Consider the following 21,438-nt stretch of genomic DNA (forward strand, 5'->3'; position numbering starts at 1 on the left):
CCTGCCCCAAATCCCAAATCCAGCCCCAAATCCCAAATCCAGCCCCAAATCCCGAATCCAGCCCCAAATCCCGAATCCTGCCCCAAATCCCAAATCCTGCCCCAAATCCCAAATCCAGCGCCAAATCCCGAATCCTGCCCCAAATCCCCAATCCAGCCCCAAATCCCAAACCCAGCCCCAAATCCCAACATTCCAGCCCCAAATCCCGAATCCAGCCCCAAATCCCGAATCCAGCCCCAAATCCCAACATTCCAGCCCCAAATCCAGCCCCAAATCCCAAATCCTGCCCCAAATCCCAGCATTCCAGCCCCAAATCCCAAATCCAGCCCCAAACCCAAATCCAGCCCCAAATCCCAAACCCAGCCCCAAATCCCAACATTCCAGCCCCAAATCCCAAACCCAGCCCCAAATCCCAACATTCCAGCCCCAAATCCCAACATTCCAGCCCCAAATCCCAAATCCTGCCCCAAATCCCGAATCCAGCCCCAAATCCCAACATTCCAGCCCCAAATCCCAAATCCTGCCCCAAATCCCAAATCCTGCCCCAAATCCCAAATCCTGCCCCAAATCCCGAATCCAGCCCCAAATCCCAAACCCAGCCCCAAATCCCAACATTCCAGCCCCAAATCCCAAATCCTGCCCCAAATCCCCAATCCAGCCCCAAATCCAGCCCCGATCCCAAATCCATCCCCAGTCCCAAATCCAGCCCCGATCCCACCATTGCCACCCCAATCCCAAATGCCGCCCTGATCCCAAATGGGAGCCGATCCTGGATCTGGCCCTAAACCCTGCCCTGGATCACAAACACGGACCTGATCCCCGTTCCTGCCCCAAATCCCAAATCCAGCCCCAAATTGAGTCACAAATCCCAAATACAGACCCCAATCCCAAATCCAGCCCCAATCCCAACATTCCAACCCCAATCCCAAACCCAGCCCCGATCCCAAATCCAATCCCAAATCCAGCACTTAGTCCAGCCCCAACCCTGAATCCAGCCCCAATCCCAAATCCAGCCCCAATCCCAACATTTCAGCCCCAAATCCCAGCCCCGATCCCAAATCCTGCCCCAATCTCAAATCCTGCCCCGATCCCAAATCCGGCCCCAATTCCAACATTTCAGGCCCAAATCCCAGCCCCGATCCCAAATCCCAGCCCCAATCCCAAATCCTGCCCCAATCCCAAATCCAGCCCCAATCCCAAATACAGACCCAATTCTAAATCCTGCCCCAAATCCATCCCTGATCCCAAATCCAGCCCCAAATCCAATATCCAACCCTAAATACAAACCCAGTCCCAAATCCAGCCCCAATCCCAAATCTCGCCCCAAATCCAAAATTCAATGCCCCAAATCCCAAATCCAGACCTGATCCCAAATCCGTCCCCGATCCTGAACCCAGCCCCAATCCCAAATCCTGCTCCAAATCCCAAATCCGGCCCCAAATCCAGCCCCAAATCCCAAATCCGGCCCCAAATCCCAAATCTGGGCCCAAATCCAACAGCCAATCCCAAATCCAGCCCAAATCCCAGCCCCAATCCCAAATCCTGCCCCCAATCCCAAATCCCAAATCCGGCCCCAATCCCAAATCCCAAATCCGGCCCAAATCCAGCCCCAATCCCAAATGCAGAGCCAGTCCTAAATCCAGCCCAAACCCCAAATCCAGCCCCAACCCCAAATTCCACTTTTATCCCAGAAATTCCCCATTTTTACCCATTTTTACCCCAGAAATTCCCCATTTTTACCCATTTCTACCCCAGAAATTCCCCATTTTTACCCATTTTTGTCCCAGAAATTCCCCATTTTTCCCCATTTTTACCCCAGAAATTCCCCATTTTTACCCATTTTTACCTCAGAAATTCCCCATTTTTACCCATTCTTACCCCAGAAATTCCCCATTTTCCCCCATTTTTACCCCAGAAATTCCCCATTTTTACCCATTTTTACCTCAGAAATTCCCCATTTTTACCCATTTTTACCCATTTCTACCCCAGAAATTCCCCATTTTTATCCATTTTTACCTCAGAAATTCCCCATTTTTACCCATTTTTACCCCAGAAATTCCCCATTTTTACCCATTCTTATCCCAGAAATTCCCCATTTTTACCCATTTTTACCTCAGAAATTCCCCATTTTTACCCATTTTTACCCCAGAAATTCCCCATTTTCCCCCATTTTTACCCCAGAAATTCCCCATTTTTACCCATTTTCATCCCAGAAATTCCCCATTTTTACCCATTTTTACCTCAGAAATTCCCCATTTTTACCCATTTTTACCCCAGAAATTCCCCATTTTTACCCATTCTTACCCCAGAAATTCCCCATTTTTACCCATTTTTGTCCCAGAAATTCCCCATTTTTACCTATTTTTACCCATTTCTACCCCAGAAATTCCCCATTTTTACCAATTTTTACCCATTTTTACCTCAGAAATTCCCCATTTTTACCCATTTTTACCCCAGAAATTCCCCATTTTCCCCCATTTTTACCCCAGAAATTCCCCATTTTTCCCCATTTTTGTCCCAGAAATTCCCCATTTTTACCCATTTTTACCTCAGAAATTCCCCATTTTTACCCCAGAAATTCCCCATTTTTACCCCAGAAATTCCCCATTTTCCCCCATTTTTACCTCAGAAATTCCCCATTTTTACCCATTCTTACCCCAGAAATTCCCCATTTTTACCCATTTTTACCCCAGAAATTCCCCATTTTTCCCCATTTTTACCTCAGAAATTCCCCATTTTTACCCATTTTTACCCCAGAAATTCCCCATTTTTACCCATTTTTACCCCAGAAATTCCCCATTTTTCCCCATTTTTACCTCAGAAATTCCCCATTTTTACCCATTTTTACCCATTTCTACCCCAGAAATTCCCCATTTTTACCCATTTTTGTCCCAGAAATTCCCCATTTTTATCCATTTTTACCTCTGAAATTCCCCATTTTTACCCATTTTTACCCCAGAAATTCCCCATTTTTACCTATTTTCATCCCAGAAATTCCCCATTTTTACCCATTCTTATCCCAGAAATTCCCCATTTTCCCCCATTTTTACCCCAGAAATTCCCCATTTTTACCCATTTTCATCCCAGAAATTCCCCATTTTTACCCATTTTTATCCCAGAAATTCCCCAAAATTCCCATTTTTACCCATTTTTATCCCAGAATTCCCCATTTGAATCCCACTTTTATCCCACTTTTACCTCAGAAATTCCCATTTTATCCCATTTTCATCCCAGAAATTCCCTATTTTATCCCAGAAATTCCTTATTTTAGCCCATTTTCATCCCAGAAATTCCCCAAAATTCCCATTTTTACCCATTTTTATCCCAGAAATTCCCCAATTTTACTGATCTTTACCCATTTTCATCCCAGAAATTCCCAATTTTTCCCCATTTTTACCCATTTTTATCCCAGAATTCCCCATTTGAATCCCACTTTTATCCCACTTTTACCTCAGAAATTCCCATTTTATCCCATTTTTATCCCAGAAATTCCCATTTTTACCCCGGAAGTTCCTGATTTGAGCCCATTTTCCTCCCCCAACTCCCATTTCCCCATTATTTCCCCATTATTTCCCCATTATTTCCCCATTATTTTCCCCATTATTTCCCCATTATTTCCCCATTATTTCCCCATTATTTCCCATTATTTCCCCATTATTTCCCCATTATTTCCCCGTTATTTCCCCATTATTTCCCATTATTTCCCATTATTTCCCCGTTATTTCCCCATTATTTCCCCATTATTTCCCCATTATTTTCCCCATTATTTCCCCATTATTTCCCATTATTTCCCCATTATTTCCCCATTATTTCCCCATTATTTCCCCATTATTTCCCATTATTTCCCCATTATTTCCCCATTATTTCCCCATTATTTCCCCATTATTTCCCCATTATTTCCCCGTTATTTCCCCGTTATTTCCCATTATTTCCCCGTTATTTCCCCGTTATTTCCCCGTTATTTCCCCGTTATTTCCCCATTATTTCCCCATTATTTCCCCATTATTTTCCCCATTATTTCCCCATTATTTCCCATTATTTCCCCATTATTTCCCCATTATTTCCCCATTATTTCCCCCATTATTTCCCCCTTATTTCCCCGTTATTTCCCCATTATTTCCCCGTTATTTCCCCATTATTTCCCATTACTTCCCCATTATTTCCCCGTTATTTCCCCATTATTTCCCCGTTATTTCCCCGTTATTTCCCCATTATTTCCCCATTATTTCCCCATTATTTCCCCATTATTTCCCATTATTTCCCCATTATTTCCCATTATTTCCCCGTTATTTCCCCATTATTTCCCATTATTTCCCCATTATTTCCCCATTATTTCCCCATTATTTCCCCCATTATTTCCCCATTATTTCCCCGTTATTTCCCCGTTATTTCCCCGTTATTTCCCCGTTATTTCCCCGTTATTTCCCCGTTATTTCCCCGTTATTTCCCCATTATTTTCCCCATTATTTCCCCATTATTTCCCATTATTTCCCCGTTATTTCCCCATTATTTCCCCATTATTTCCCCATTATTTCCCCATTATTTCCCCATTATTTCCCCATTATTTCCCCGTTATTTCCCCATTATTTCCCATTATTTCCCATTATTTCCCGGCAGCCCCGCGCGCAGCCTGTGGCGGGCCGTGGGCGCGGAGGCGTCTCTGGCCCCGCGGGTGCTGCAGCGGCTGCAGGAGCGCCTGGGCCGGGCCGGGCCCTGCCCCGACAGCGCCGCCGGCACCAAGGGCAGCGCGGCCACCGGGCTGGCCCTGGCCGTGAGTACAAAAACCCCAAATCACTCCCCAGAACATCCCCAAAACATTCCACAAAACACCCCAAAAAATCCCCCAAAAACTCCCCAAAAAATCCCCCAAAAAATACCCCAAAAACTCCCCAAAAAACTCCCCAAAAATTCCACAAAAAAATCCCCAAAACACTCCCCCAAAATTCCCCAAAAAACTCCTCAAAAACTCCCCAAAAAATCCCCCCAAAAAATCCCCCAAAAACTCCCCAAAAATCCGCCAAAAAGCTCCCCAAAACCCCCCCAAAACACTCCCCAAAAATCCCCAAAAACTCCCCAGAAAAATCCCCAAAAATCCCCAAAACACTCCCCCAAAATTCCCCAAAAAACTCCTCAAAAACTCCCCAAAAAATCCCCCCAAAAAATCCCCCAAAAACTCCCCAAAAAATCCCCCAAAAAATACCCCAAAAACTCCCCAAAAAACTCCCCAAAAATTCCACAAAAAAAATCCCCAAAATACTCCCCCAAAATTCCCCAAAAAACTCCTCAAAAACTCCCCAAAAAATCCCCCCAAAAAATCCCCCAAAAACTCCCCAAAAATCCGCCAAAAAGCTCCCCAAAAACCCCCCAAAACACTCCCCAAAAATTCCCCAAAAACTCCCCCCAAAAACTCCCCCCAAAATCCCCCAAAAATGCCCCAAAAACTCCCAAAAAATTCCCCAAAATCTCCCCAAAAACTCCCCAAGAAGTCCCCAAAAAATCCCTAAAACACTCCCCAAAAATTCCCCCGAAAAATCCCCAAAAATTCCCCAAAAACTCCACCAAAATCCCCAAAAAATGCCCCAAAAACTCCCCAAAAAAATTCCCAAAAATTCCCCAAAAACTCCCCTAAAATCCCCCAAAACTCCCCAAAAACTCCCCAACCCCCCCCGCAAAACTCCCCCAAAAATCTCCCCAAAAATTCCCCAAAAACTCCCCCAAAAATCCCCAAAACACTCCCCAAAAATTCCCCCAAAAAAAATCCCCAAAAAACTCCCCAAAAATTCCCCCAAAAAAATCCCCAAAAAACTCCCCAAAAACTCCCCAAAAACTCCCAAAAAATTCCCCAAAAACTCTGAAAATTTCCCCCAAAACTCCCCACAACCTCCCCAAAAACTCCCGAAAAATCCCCTCCAAAAAAATCCCCAAAACACTCCCCAAAAATTCCCCAAACACTCCCCAAAAACTCTCCCAAAAACTCCCCAGAAAAATCCCCCCAAAAATGCCCCAAAAACTCCCTCAAAAAATTCCCAAAAATTCCCCAAAAACTCCCCAAAAAATCCCCGAAAAAACTCCCCAAAAATTCCCCAAAAACTCCAAAAACCCCCCCCCCCAAAAACTCCCCCAAAAATCCCCCAAAAAATTCCCCAAACTCCCAAAAAACTCCCCCAAAAATCTCCCCAAAAATTCCCCAAAATATCCCCAAAAAATTCCCCAAAAATTCCCAAAATATTCCCCAAAAACTCCCAAAAAAATTCCCTAAAAACTCCCCAAAAAGTTCCCCAAAAATCCCCCAAAACACTCCCCAAAAACTCCCCAAAAAAATCCCCCCAAAACCTCCCCAAAAATCCTCCGAAAAATCTCCTCAAAAATCCCCAAAACACTCCCCAAAAACTCCCCCAAAAATCCCCAAAAAAATTTTCTCAAAAATTCCCCAAAAACTTCCCAAAAATTCCCCCAAAAACTCCCCAAAAAAATCCCCAAAACACTCCCCAAAAACTCCCCCAAAAATCCCCAAAAAAATTTTCTCAAAAATTCCCCAAAAACTTCCCAAAAATTCCCCCAAAAACTCCCCAAAAAAATCCCCAAAACACTCCCCAAAAATCCCCCAAAAACTCACCAAAAAATCCCCAAAAAATCCCCCAAAAAACTCCCAAAAAATTCCCCAAAAACTCCCAAAAAATTCCCCAAAAACTCCCAAAAAATTCCCCCAAAATCCCCAAAAACTCTCCCAAAAATCTCCCCAAAACTTCCCCAAAAACTCCCCCAAAATTCCCCAAAAAGTCCCCAAAAAAACTCCCCAAAAATTCCCCAAAATATCCCCAGGGAATTCCCAAAAATCCTCCCCAAAAATTGTGAGGGGAACGCCCCACAAAAGAAAAGAATCCCCTAAAAAATTCCCCCCAAAATCACAAAAAATCCACAAAAAATCCCCCCAAAAATAATTAAAAAATCCCAAAAAACTCCCAAAACCAAAACAAAAATCCTCCAAAAAATCCCAAAAAGAGGAAAAAAAATCCCAAAAAATCACCAGAAATATAAAAAAAAATCCCCTGAAAATCTCCAAAAAAAATCCCCCCAAAAATAAAAGAATCCCCCAAAAAATCTCCATAAAAATAAAAAAGGCCGAAAAAAATCCTCCTAAAAATTCCCTCCAAAAAACTCCCTAAAAAACTCCCCCCAAAAATATTCTCAAGGAATTCCCACGGAAAATCCAAAAAAAATCCTCAAAAAATACCAAGGAATTCCCCAAAAAATTCCAAAAAAAAATCTCCAAGGAATTTCCCAAAAAGCTCCCTAAAAAAAATTCCAAAGGAATGCTCCAAAAAATTCCCCCAAAATTCCCAAAAACCCCAAATCCACGGGAATTCCAGCAGGAAAAACCCCAAATCCTTGGAAGGAAACCCCAAATCTGTGGGAATTGCAACAGGAAAATCCCAAATCCATGGGGGAAAACCCCAAATCTGTGGGAATTCCAACAGCTAAAACCCCAAATCCATGGGGGAAAACCCCAAATCTGTGGGAATTCCAACAGCTAAAACCCCAAATCCATGGGGGAAAACCCCAAATCTGTGGGAATTCCAACAGTTCAAATCCCAAATCCATGGGGGAAAACCCCAAATCTGTGGGAATTCCAACAGTTCAAATCCCAAATCCATGGGGGAAAACCCCAAATCTGAGGGAATTCTAACAGGAAAAACCCCAAATCTGGAAATTCCAGCAGGAAAAATCCCAAATCTGTGGGACAAAACTCCAAATCCATGGAAGAAAATCCCAAATCTATGAGAAAAAACCCCAAATCCATGGGAGAAAAACCTCAATCCATGGGAATTACACCAGGAAAAACCCAAAATCCATGGGAATTCTGCAAGAAAAACCCCAAACCCATTGGAGAAAACCCCAAATCCATGGGAATTCCCTCAGGAAAAACCCCAAATCCATTGGAGAAAACCCCAAATCCATGGGAATTCCAATAGAAACCAAATCCATGGGAGAAAACCCCAAATCCATGGGAATTCCTATAGAAACCAAATCCATGGGGGAAAACCCCAAATCCATGGGAATTCCCTCAGGAAAAGCCCCAAATCCATGGGAATTCTAGCATGAAAACCCCAAATCCATGGGGGAAAAACCCCAAATCCACGGGAATTCCCTCAGGAAAAGCCCCAAATCTATGGGAATTCTAGCATGAAAACCCCAAATCCATGGGGAAAAAAAACCAAATCCACGGGAATTCCCTCAGGAAAAGCCCCAAATCCATGGGAGAAAACACCAAATCCACGGGAATTCCCTCAGGAAAAACCCCAAATCCATGGGGGAAAACCCCAAATCCACGGGAATTCCCTCAGGAAAAGCCCCAAATCCACGGGAAATCCCTCAGGAAAAACCCCAAATCCATGGGGGAAAACCCCAAATCCACGGGAATTCCCTCAGGAAAAGCCCCAAATCCACGGGAAATCCCTCAGGAAAAACCCCAAATCCATGGGGGAAAACCCCAAATCCACGGGAATTCCCTCAGGAAAAGCCCCAAATCCATGGGGGGAAAACCCCTCCATGAGGGGTTCACCCGGGGAGGGGAAGGGGCATCAATCCCGTTTTCCCGGAGTTTTTCCGCAGCTCATGTCCCGGGGGTTCCCGGTTTTATTTCAAGGAGCAATCCTGAGTGAACCCTTTGGATCTGCTGCGAAAGCCCCAAATCCGTGGCAGAAAAATCCCCAAATCCGTGGCAGGAAACCCCCACTGCTCGGTGTCTCCATGAGGGTTTTACCCGGCGGGGTGACGGGACACCGGTCCCGTTTTTCCCGGAGTTTTTCCGCCGCTCACGTCCCGCGGGTTCCCGCTTTCCCCGGCAGGCCACGCTGGCCCTGGATGAGCTCATGTCTGTGCCGGAGGCGGCGGCCGCGGTGCTGGAGCGGTTCCCGGAGCTCTTCCCGGCGCTGCTGCTGCGCCTCGGCTGCGCCCTGGGCGTGCGGCTGCCGCGGGCCCTGCAGGGCCGGGACAGGGCCGGCCTGCAGCCCTGCAGGTGCGAAATGGGGAAAAAATGGGGAAAAATGGGAATTCTGTGGGGAAAAGTGGCGATTCTGTGGGGAAAAGTGGCGATTCTGTGGGGAAGAGTGGGGATTCTGTGAGGGTGCGGCTGCCGCGGGCCCTGCAGGGCCGGGACAGGGCCGGCCTGCAGCCCTGCAGGTGCGGAATGGGGGGAAAATGGGAATTAATGAGGGAAAAGTGGGGAAGAAAATGGCGATTCTGTGGGGAAAAGTGGGGATTCCATAGAAATGCGGCTGCCGCGGGCCCTGCAGGGCCGGGACAGGGCCGGCCTGCAGCCCGGCAGGTGCGGAATGGGGGGGAAATGGGGAAAAAAAGGGAATTCTGTGGGGAAAAGTGGCGATTCCGTGAGGGTGCGGCTGCCGCGGGCCCTGCAGGGCTGGGACAGGGCCGGCCTGCAGCCCTGCAGGTGCGGAATGGGGGGAAAATGGGAATTAATGAGGGAAAAGTGGGGAAGAAAATGGGAATTCTGTGGGGAAAAGTGGGGATTCCCTAGGAATGCGGCTGCCGTGGGCCCTGCAGGGCCGGCCTGCAGCCCGGCAGGTGCGGAATGGGGAAATACTGGGGATAAAATGGGGAAAAATGGGAATTCTGTCGGGAAAAGTGAGGATTTTGTGGGATTTCTATTGGAAAAAGTGGGAGTTTTGTGGAGGAAAATACGGGAAAAGGTGGAATTCCCTGAGGAAATGTAGGGGGTTTTGAGGGGAAAAGGGAGAAAAAATGGGAATTCCCTGGAGAAAAGGGGGGGGAAAGTGGGGATTCTGTGGGGAAAAGAGGGGAAAAGTGGGAATTCTGTGGGAGTGCGGCTGCCGCGGGCCCTGCAGGGACAGGACAGGGCCGGCCTGCAGCCCTGCAGGTGCGGAATGGGGAAAAAATGGGGAAAAAATGGGAATTCTGTGGGGAAAAGTGAGGATTCCCTGAGGGTGTAGCAGCCCCGGGCCCTGCAGGGACAGGACAGGGCCGGCCTGCAGCCCGGCAGGTGCGGAATGGGGGGAAAATGGGAAAAAATGGGAATTCTGTGGGGAAAAGTGGCGATTCTGTGGGGAAAAGTGGCGATTCTGTGAGGGTGCGGCTGCCGCGGGCCCTGCAGGGCCGGGACAGGGCCGGCCTGCAGCCCTGCAGGTACGGAATGGGGGGAAAATGGGAATTAATGAGGGAAAAGTGGGGAAGAAAATGGGAATTCTGTGAGGAAAAGTGGGGATTCCATAGAAATGAGGCTGCCGCGGTCCCTGCAGGGCCGGGACAGGGCCGGCCTGCAGCCCGGCAGGTGCGGAATGGGGGGCAAATGGGGAAAAAAAGGGAATTCTGTGGGGAAAAGTGGCGATTCTGTGGGGAAAAGTGGGGATTCCCTAGGAATGCGGCTGCCGTGGGCCCTGCAGGGCCGGCCTGCAGCCCTGCAGGTGCGGAATGGGGGGAAAATGGGGAAAAAATGGGGAAAAATGGGAATTCTGTCGGGAAAAGTGAGGATTTTGTGGGATTTCTATGGGAAAAAGTGGGAGTTTTGTGGAGGAAAGTACGGGAAAAGGTGGAATTCCCTGAGGAAAAGTGGGGGGTTTTGAAGGAAAAAGGGAGAAAAAATGGGAATTCCCTGGAGAAAAGGGGGGGGAAAGTGGGGATTCTGTGGGGAAAAGAGGGGAAAAGTGGGAATTCTGTGGGAGTGCGGCTGCCGCGGGCCCTGCAGGGACAGGACAGGGCCGGCCTGCAGCCCTGCAGGTGCGGAATGGGGAAAAAATGGGGAAAAAATGGGGAAAAAATGGGAATTCTGTGGGGAAGACTGAGGATTCCGTGAGGGTGCGGCTGCCGCGGGCCCTGCAGGGCCGGGACAGGGCCGGCCTGCAGCCCTGCAGGTGCGGAATGGGGGTAAAATGGGGAAAAAATGGGGAAAAATGGGAATTCTGTCGGGAAAAGTGAGGATTTTGTGGGATTTCTATGGGAAAAAGTGGGAGTTTTGTGGAGGAAAGTACGGGAAAAGGTGGAATTCCCTGAGGAAAAGTGGGGGGTTTTGAAGGGAAAAGGGAGAAAAAATGGGAATTCCCTGGAGAAAAGGGGGGGGAAAGTGGGGATTCTGTGGGGAAAAGAGGGGAAAAGTGGGAATTCTGTGGGAGTGCGGCTGCCGCGGGCCCTGCAGGGACAGGACAGGGCCGGCCTGCAGCCCTGCAGGTGCGGAATGGGGAAAAAATGGGGAAAAAATGGGAATTCTGTGGGGAAAAGTGAGGATTCCCTGAGGGTGTAGCAGCCCCGGGCCCTGCAGGGACAGGACAGGGCCGGCCTGCAGCCCGGCAGGTGCGGAATGGGGGGAAAATGGGAAAAAATGGGAATTCTGTGGGGAAAAGTGGCGATTCTGTGGGGAAAAGTGGCGATTCTGTGAGGGTGCGGCTGCCGCGGGCCCTGCAGGGCCGGGACAGGGCCGGCCTGCAGCCCTGCAGGTACGGAATGGGGGGAAAATGGGAATTAATGAGGGAAAAGTGGGGAAGAAAATGGGAATTCTGTGGGGAAAAGTGGGGATTCCCTAGGAATGCGGCTGCCGTGGGCCCTGCAGGGCCGGCCTGCAGCCCTGCAGGTGCGGAATGGGGGGAAAATGGGGAAAAAATGGGGAAAAATGGGAATTCTGTCGGGAAAAGTGAGGATTTTGTGGGATTTCTATGGGAAAAAGTGGGAGTTTTGTGGAGGAAAGTACGGGAAAAGGTGGAATTCCCTGAGGAAAAGTGGGGGGTTTTGAAGGAAAAAGGGAGAAAAAATGGGAATTCCCTGGAGAAAAGGGGGGGGAAAGTGGGGATTCTGTGGGGAAAAGAGGGGAAAAGTGGGAATTCTGTGGGAGTGCGGCTGCCGCGGGCCCTGCAGGGACAGGACAGGGCCGGCCTGCAGCCCTGCAGGTGCGGAATGGGGAAAAAATGGGGAAAAAATGGGAATTCTGTGGGGAAAAGTGAGGATTCCCTGAGGGTGTAGCAGCCCCGGGCCCTGCAGGGACAGGACAGGGCCGGCCTGCAGCCCGGCAGGTGCGGAATGGGGGGAAAATGGGAAAAAATGGGAATTCTGTGGGGAAAAGTGGCGATTCTGTGGGGAAAAGTGGCGATTCTGTGAGGGTGCGGCTGCCGCGGGCCCTGCAGGGCCGGGACAGGGCCGGCCTGCAGCCCTGCAGGTGCGGAATGGGGGGAAAATGGGAATTAATGAGGGAAAAGTGGGGAAGAAAATGGGAATTCTGTGGGGAAAAGTGGGGATTCCCTAGGAATGCGGCTGCCGTGGGCCCTGCAGGGCCGGCCTGCAGCCCTGCAGGTGCGGAATGGGGGGAAAATGGGGAAAAAATGGGGAAAAATGGGAATTCTGTCGGGAAAAGTGAGGATTTTGTGGGATTTCTATGGGAAAAAGTGGGAGTTTTGTGGAGGAAAGTACGGGAAAAGGTGGAATTCCCTGAGGAAAAGTGGGGGGTTTTGAAGGAAAAAGGGAGAAAAAATGGGAATTCCCTGGAGAAAAGGGGGGGGAAAGTGGGGATTCTGTGGGGAAAAGAGGGGAAAAGTGGGAATTCTGTGGGAGTGCGGCTGCCGCGGGCCCTGCAGGGACAGGACAGGGCCGGCCTGCAGCCCTGCAGGTGCGGAATGGGGAAAAAATGGGGAAAAAATGGGGAAAAAATGGGAATTCTGTGGGGAAGACTGAGGATTCCGTGAGGGTGCGGCTGCCGCGGGCCCTGCAGGGACAGAACAGGGCCGGCCTGCAGCCCTGCAGGTGCGGAATGGGGAAAAAATGGGGAAAAAATGGGGAAAAAATGGGAATTCTGTGGGGAAAAGTGAGGATTCCCTGAGGGTGTAGCAGCCCCGGGCCCTGCAGGGACAGAACAGGGCCGGCCTGCAGCCCTGCAGGTGCAAAATGGGGAAAAGTGGGGACAAAGTGGGGACAAAGTGGGAATTCTGTGGGGAAAAGTGGGGATTCTATCGGGAAAAGCAGGGAAAAAGGGGGAATTTCATGAGGAAAAGTGGGGAAAGGGCGGGAATTCTATGGAGGATTCTGTGGGGGAAGGGGGGAATTCCTTGAGGGAAAGTGGGGAAAAGTGGGAATTTCTATAGGAAAAAGTGTGGATTTTGTGGGGAAAAGTGGGGATTCCTGGGGCTGCCCCCGGCCCTGCAGGTGGGGAAATGGGGAAGAGCGGGGGAAAAGTGGGAATTCCCTGGGGAAAAGGGGGAATTCTATGGGGAAAAGGGGGGGAAATGGGGGAAAGGGGGAATTTTATGGGGAAGAGGGGGGGAAAGTGGCAATTCCCTGGGGAAAAGTGGGGATTCCCTGGGGAAAAGTGGGGAAAAAGGAGGATTCTATGGGGGAAATGGGGGAAAATTGGGAATTCCATTGCTAAAAGGGGGGAAAAGTGGGAATTCCGTGGGAAAAATGGGGATTTTGTAGGAAAAATTGGGGATTTTGTAGGGAAAAGTAGGAATTCCCTAGGGAAAAGTGGGGAAAAGGGCGGATCTTGTGGAGAAAAGGGGAAATTTTGTGAGGAAAAGGGGAAATTCCTTGGGGAAAAGTGGGAATTCTGTGGGGAAAAGGGGGAATTCCCTGGGAAAAAGTTCAGGAATTCTGTGGGGAAAAGTGGGAATCTTGTGGGAATTCCATAGGGAAAAGTGGGAATTCCCTGGGAAAAAGTTCGGGAATTCTGTGGGGAAAAGTGGGAATCTTGTGGGAATTCCATAGGGAAAAGTGGGAATTCCCTGGGGAAAGGGTGGGAGTTTTGTGGGAAAATTGGGGATTCTCTGGGGATTCCCTGGGGAAAGGGTGGGAATTCTATGGGGAAAGGTGGAGAAACGTGGGAATTCCATGGGGAAACGTGGGAATTCTGTGGGAAAAGGTGGGAATTCCATGGAAAATTCCAGGAGAAATTCCATGGGAAAAAGGGGTTTGGGGGAAAAACGGGACTGGGTGATGGGGTTTGTGGGATTGATGGGATAATGGGATTTATGGAATGGGGTTTATGTGAATTATATGAATTATGAGATGGGACGGGTGGGATAATGGAATTTATATTTTTATGGGATGGTATAATGGGATAACGGGATGGGATCTATAGGATTTATGGGATAGTGAAATGGGGTGGAATGGGATCCATGGCATGGGATTTGTGGGATTTATGGATTCATGGGATGGGATAATGGAATAATGGGATGGGGTGGGATGGGATGGGATGGGGTGGGATGGGATGGGATGGGATGGGATGGGATGGGATGGGATGGGATGGGATGGGATGGGACGGGATGGGATGTTGGAGCAGATTCCCCAAAAGAAGGAGGAGTTGGGGAGTGAATTCCAGGGAAACTGGGGCTGCCCCATCCCTGGAATTGTCCCATGGAAAAACTGGGAATGGACTGATCCCAAAAGTCCCTCCATCCCAAACCAGCCCGGAATTCCATGGACACCCCTGGAACTGCCCCATGGGAATGGGATCATCCTTAAATCCCCTCCCTTCGCACCCCATTCCCGCATTCCAGGATTTCCCAAGCCCACCAGATCCCTATCTTTCCTTAATTAGTCCTTAATTAATTCCAGGAAAAGCTCTGGAGGTTTCTGGGATGCTCCAAGGCACTCCAGGGTTTTTTTTTCCGGGAATTTTCCCCTTCCCATTCCTTGTCCCGCTTTTCCCTGGGCCATCCAAAACAGGGAAAGTTCCACCAGGACCTTTCCAGCTCCTCTGGAGGATTTTTTTGGGATAACTCTGGGATTTTCCATCAGGAATCCATCCTTGGGCCTCTTCCTTGGGTTTTCCCCATGGGATCCTGGATCCTTTGGAATCACGGAATGGCCGAGGTTGGGAAACCTCTGGGATGGTCCCATGGGATCCTGGATCCTCTGGGAATGGCCGAGGTTGGAAAACCTCTGGGATGGTCCCATCCCCTCCAGCCACGAATCCAAGGATGCTCCAGATGCCAGGGAATGTTTTCCAGGGCGATTGCCGTGTTTGGGATCCATTTTTCATCGTTATTCCCAAATTTTCAGCATTCCAGAGGCTGCCCTGGAATCCCTGGGCTTCTCCCACTCCCCCCACAAATCCCAGGGGAACGGGACAAATCCCGGTGGGGAAACCCGGGACGGCGGCTCCGAGGGGCCGTCCCGAATCCCGGATTCCCTTCGTGTGTGGGATCCCCGTTCCGACAGCCGGGATTTATCCCTGGCTCCCCTTGCCGGTGTTCTGACGGGATAACGGATCTGTTCCAGATGTTGCTCGGCGGCGGAACAGTCCCAGCCCTATAAATCCTTCGTTCCGTGAAAAAATATTTCCCTCAAGTAGCTCCGGAGTTTTTTCCTTCCCGTTTTTTTTTTGTCTTGGATCCCGGTGCGCTGGGATGGCTCCAACTGCGGAATTCCCGGTGTCCCCGGGCATGGGATTCCCTGGGGATGTCCTGGATGCAGCCAGAGCCAAACCCAACCCAATCACAAATCCAGTCCGAATCCAATCACAAACCAAATCCCAAATCCAATCCAAAACCCAGTCCCAAATCAAACCATGAATCCAATCCCAGATCCAGTCCCGAATCCAACCCCAACTTCAATGCCAAATCCAGTCCCAAACCCAGTCCCGAATCCATTTCTGAACCCAATCCCAAACCCAGCTCTGAATCTAATCTTGAATCCAACCCTGAATCCAATCCCAACTCCAATCCCAAATGCAATTCCAAACCCAATCCCGAATCCATTTCTGAACCCAATCCCAAACCCAGCTCTGAATCTAATCTTGAATCCAACCCTGAGCCCAATCCCAACTCCAATCCCAAATGCAATTCCAAACCCAATCCCGAATCCATTTCTGAACCCAATCCCAAACCCAGCTCTGAATCTAATCTTGAATCCAACCCTGAACCCAATCCCAACTCCAATCCCAAATGCAATTCCAAACCCAGTCACAAATCCATTTCTGAACCCAATCGCAAACCCAGCTCTGAATCTAGTCTTGAACCCAATCCCAACTCCAATCCCAAATCCAATCCCAAACCCAGTCCTGAATCCATTCCCGAACCCAATCCTGAATTCAATCCCAAATCCAACCCCAGATCCAATCCCAAATCCAGTCCCAGATCCAATCCTGAATCCAATCCCAAATCGAATGCAAATCTGATCCTAAATCCAATCCCAGCTCCAATCCCAAACCCAGCCCTGAATCTATTTCTGAACCCAATCTCAAACCCAGTCCTGAATCTAATTTTGAACCAAATCCTTAAATCAATCCCAAATCCAGTCCCAGATTCAATCCTGAATCCAATCCCAAATCTAATCCCAAATCCAACCCCAGATCCAATCCCGAATCCAACCCCAGTTCCAATCCCAAATCCAGTCCCAGATTCAATCCTGAATCCAATCCCAAATCTAATCCCAAATCCAACCCCAGATCCAATCCCGAATCCAACCCCAGTTCCAATCCCAAATCCAGTCCCAGATTCAATCCTGAATCTAATCCCAAATCCAACGCCAGATCCAATTCCAAATCCAATTCTGAACTGAAACCCAATTCCGAACCCAATTCTGAACCCGAACCCAAGTCCAAATGCAATCCCAAACCCAATCCCAAATCCAGTCCCAGATCCAGCCCCAGATCCAATCCCAAACTGAATCTGAATCCAGCACCAGATCCAATCCCAAATCCAACCCCAGAACCAATCCCAAACTAAATCTGAATCCAATCCCAACTCCAGTCCCAAATCCAGCCCCAGATCCCGCCCAATGCCAAACTCTCACACTCAATCCCGATCCCAATCCCGATTTTCCAGGTGTGCGGTGCAGACGCTGAGGACGATGCTGGCGCGCGCCGGGAACGACGACGTCGTGCAGGACGTGGGGAGCGCCGGGGGCTGGGAACTGATGGAAATTCCCGAGCGGCACCACGACGGAATCGCCCTCCTGGCCAGGTGGGGAATCCTGGGGGAGATTCATTCCCAGGGAATTCCAGGGGTTTGGGGTGGGGTGGGATCACTTTGCACCCGGGAATGCGGAGGTGTGGGGGCGGCTGGAGATGGGAGTTGGTCCTGCTGTGGAATTCCTGATGTCTCCGATCCCAGTAGGGAATTCCCGGTGTCACCCATCCCAAAATGGGATTACCGGAGCCTCCAGTCCCAGTATGGAATTCCCAGAGTCATTGATTCCTGTATGGGATTCCCAGTGTCTCCGATCCCAAAATGGGATTCCCAGTGTCTCTGATCCCAGTGTGGAATTCCTAGTGTGTCTGATCCCAGTATGGAATTCCCAGTGTCATTGATTCCTGTATGGAATTCTCAGTGTCTCCAGTCCCAGTATGGAATTCCCAGTGTCACTGATCCCAGTATGGAACTCCCAGTGTCTCAAATCCCACTATGGAATTCCCAGTGTCATTGATTCCTGTATGGGATTCCCAGTGTCTCTGATCCCAGTATGGAATTCCCAGACTCTCCAATCCCAGTATGGAATTCCCAGATTATCCAATCCCAGTATGGAATTCCCGGTGTCTCTAACCCCAGTATGGGATTCCCAGTGTCTCCTATCCCAGTATAGAATTCCCAGACTCTCCAATCCCAGTATGGAATTCCCAGTGTCATTGACTCCTGTATGGAATTCCCAGTGTCTCCAATCCCAGTATGGAATTCCCAGTGTCTCCCATCCCAGTATAGAATTCCCAGACTCTCCAATCCCAGTATGGAATTCCCAGTGTCACTGATCCCAGTATGGAACTCCCAGTGTCTCAAATCCCACTATGGAATTCCCAGTGTCATTGATTCCTGTATGGGATTCCCAGTGTCTCTGATCCCAGTATGGAATTCCCAGACTCTCCAATCCCAGTATGGAATTCCCAGATTCTCCAGTCCCAGTATGGAATTCCCGGTGTCTCCAATCCCAGTATGGGATTCCCAGTGTCTCCCATCCCAGTATAGAATTCCCAGACTCTCCAATCCCAGTATGGAATTCCCAGACTCTCCAATCCCAGTATGGAACTCCCAGTGTCACCCATCCCAAAATGGCATTCCCAGATTCTCCAATCCCAGTATGGAATTCCCAGTGTCACCCATCCCAAAATGGCATTCCCAGATTCTCCAATCCCAGTATGGAATTCCCAGTGTCATTGATCCCAAAATGGAATTCCCAGTGTCTCTGATCCCAGTATGGAACTCCCAGACTCTCCAATCCCAGTATGGGATTCCCAGTGTCTCCCATCCCAGTATAGAATTCCCAGACTCTCCAATCCCAGTATGGAATTCCCAGTGTCTCTAACCCCAGTATGGAACTCCCAGTGTCACCCATCCCAAAATGGCATTCCCCATGTCATTGATCCCACTATGGAATTCCCAGTGTCTCTAACCCCAGTATGGAACTCCCAGTGTCATTGATCCCAGTATGGAATTCCCGGTGTCTCTAACCCCGGTATGGAACTCCCAGTGTCACCCATCCCAAAATGGGATTCCCGGTGTCACCCATCCCAGTATGGGATTCCCAGTTGTTCCCAGTCCCCTGTGGAATTCCCAGTGTCATTGATCCCACGGCAGAATTCCCTCTGTGTGGATCCATCCATCCACACCCACTGCGGAATTCCAGTGCCATAGATCCCACCGTGGAATTCCCAGAGTCTCCCATCCCAGTGTGGAATTCCGCAGTCCCAAATCCCACTGCGGAATTCCCGGTGTCCCCAGTCCCACAATTTCCCACCCTTCCCGCGTTTCCCGTCATTCCCGTGGCCGGGCTCATTCCCTTCCCCGCTCCCTCCCCACCTCCATGGGATTCCAAAGGTCCCCATGGAAACCTCCTCCCTTGTCCTGCTGCATCCCTGGGATTCCTGGAGCATCCTGGTGCATCCCGTCCCATCATTCGGGAATAATGGGGAAAAAAGTCCCAAAACATCTGAGAATGACCCCTGGGTCGGGATTGGGATTATCCAACTTTTGGGGAGCTCATCCCGAAGAAAACCCGGATGCGGTGTCCGGGATGTTCCAGATCTTTCCCTGTGGGTCAGTCCCGGTTTTCCGTGCTGGGTGTGGTCCTGCCTGGGGACCGGGATTCCCGGGATTCCCAGGATTCCCAGAATTCCGAGGATTCCTGGGATTGGTGTTCCCCCAGGGCGATGGCTCGGCTCTGCGGGCCCCGGCTGCCGCCCATCGTGCGGAGCCTCATCCCGGTGCTGGGAAGCGCCTTGGAATGCCAGAGGGTGACCAGCAGCGCCTTCCTGGCCGAGGTGAGCGGGAAACGCCGGAATGTCCGGATGGGCTGCGCTCCGTGCATCCCATGGATCCGTCCATCCATCCATCCATGGATCATCCATCCATGGATCATCCATCCATGGATCTGTTCGTGGATCCATCCATCCATGGATCATCCATCCATGGATCTGTTTGTGGATCCATCCATCCATAGATCATCTATCCATGGATCGGTTCATGGATCCATCTACCCATAAATCATCCATCCATGGATCCATCCATCCATCCATCCATTCATGGATCCATCCGTAGATCCATCCATCCATGGATCCATGGACCCATCCATCCATCCATGGATTCATCCATAGATCCATCCATCCATCCATAGATCCATCCATCCACCCATCCATCCATCCATCCATGGATCCATCCGTAGATCCATCCATCCATGGATCCATGGACCCATCCATCCATCCATAGATCCATCCATCCATCCATCCATCCATCCATCCACCCATCCATCCATGCATCCATGGATCCGTCCATAGATCCATCCATCCATGGATCCATCTATGCGTGGATCCATCATCCACCCCATGGATCGATCCATCATCCAAGCCATCTGTCCATGGATCCATCCATCCATCCATCCATCCATCCATCCATCCATCCATCCATCCGTCCATCCGTCCATCCCATGGATCCATGGATACATCCATTGATCCATGAATCTATCCATCCATGAATCCATCTATGAATCCATCCATGGATCCATCATCCTGCCCACGGATCCATCTGTCCATCCATCCATCCATCCATCCATCCATCCATCCATCCATCCGTCCCTCCATGAGCTCTCCCCTCACTGATCCGGGGGGATTTTCCCGCCGTATCCCGAGGTTTTTTTCCCTTCTCCAGCTGCTCAACCACAACGTGGTGAACGACCTGGTGCTGCTGGAGCCCATCCTGGACGCGCTGACGGCCCTGGAGAAGGATTCCTGCCTCCTGGTGCGCGTCCTGGCGCTCCGCGGGCTCGGCAACGTCGCCTCGGGGTCCCCGGAACAGGTGGGATGGGAGCAGCTCCGGGAATTTGGGATTTGGGATTTGGAGGAAGGTTGGGAATGGATTCCCGCTTCCACAGGGGAAGGAATTCCCTCCAGAACATTGGGGTGAGGTTTTGTGGGAGCTCCAGGGATTGGGATGCATCGGAAGGCTCCAAATCCTAAAAATCCCGATTTTCTGGAGCCATTCCCGGGAATCCTGGGAAGTGCCAGAGCCTTTCCCCGGCCCCGTTTTCCAGGGACACCCAGGAACATTTCCAGGAGCTGCAGGAATTCCAGCTGGGATCGGCCCCTTTTCCCAGCTTTTCATGGGAATCCTTGGTCTCAGTTCATTCCCTGCTTCCCAAAGCCCCAGATCCCAGAATTCCACCAAATTCGTGGGGAATTTTCCCAAAAATCCCAACCTGAGGTCATTCCTTGGATCCTGTCCCATTGCCTGGGAGCAGATCCCACCGTGGATCCCCCTGGATCCCTTCCATCCCACTTTTCTCCAGGATCAGCCCCCCAGCTCCCTCAGCCCCTACTGGGAACTCCCCCATTCCCATCCCAACCACGAACCCACCAAATCCCTGTTTGCCCAAATTCCAGGGGAATATTCCCAAAAATCCCAACTTGAGCCCATTCCCTCTTTCCCCAGCCCTTTTTCCCTCAGGGCAGATCCCAAACTCCCCCTGGATCCCCTCCGTCCCACTTTTCTCTGGGATGTGCCCCAACAGCTCCCTCAGCCCCTCCTGGGAATTCCCCGATTTCCATCCCACCAAATCCCTGTTTGCCCCAAAATCCCAGGGGAATATTCCCAAAAATCCCAACTTGAGCCCATTCCTTTTTGTCCCTGGGAGCAGACCCTGCCCTGGATCCCCCTGAATCCCCTCAATCCCAATTTTCTCCGGGACAATCCCCTCCCAGCTCCCTCCCAGGGCTCCGTATCCGGTGTTTTCCCGGCTGCGATCCCGGTTTTCCCGGCAGATCCGGCGGCACGGCTCGCAGCTGCTGGCCTCCATGGTCAACGGCCTGGACGACAAGGACGACCCCAACAACCTGCTGGCGCTGGAGGCCATGTCCAGCCTCTCCAGGATCCTGGACCACCTGGAGGAGCGGGACGTGCAGTCCATGGTGCTGCACGTCGCCATCCGCATCCGGCCCTTCTTCGACAGCGTGAGGAGCCGTCCCGCCCGCCGTTCCCGGGGCTGGGAATGACCTTGGGT

General features: G+C 50.3%; 1 protein-coding gene across 1 annotated transcript in view; it reads left to right on the top strand.

Moving 5' to 3' along the window:
* The window catches only part of LOC131562298 (maestro heat-like repeat-containing protein family member 1), a gene marked incomplete at its 5' end in the record, with an annotated part of 95,633 nt that overhangs the window by 60,784 nt on the left and 13,411 nt on the right, over window positions 1-21,438 (top strand). The window contains 6 exon segments of the mRNA XM_058811953.1: window positions 4,618-4,771; window positions 8,850-9,019; window positions 16,782-16,919; window positions 19,093-19,207; window positions 20,091-20,237; window positions 21,200-21,388. Of these exon segments, the coding sequence (XP_058667936.1) occupies window positions 4,618-4,771; window positions 8,850-9,019; window positions 16,782-16,919; window positions 19,093-19,207; window positions 20,091-20,237; window positions 21,200-21,388 (913 nt within the window).

Source organism: Ammospiza caudacuta, chromosome 1 (assembly GCF_027887145.1).
Source record: "Ammospiza caudacuta isolate bAmmCau1 chromosome 1, bAmmCau1.pri, whole genome shotgun sequence".
NCBI classification, from domain to species: Eukaryota; Metazoa; Chordata; class Aves; order Passeriformes; family Passerellidae; genus Ammospiza; species Ammospiza caudacuta.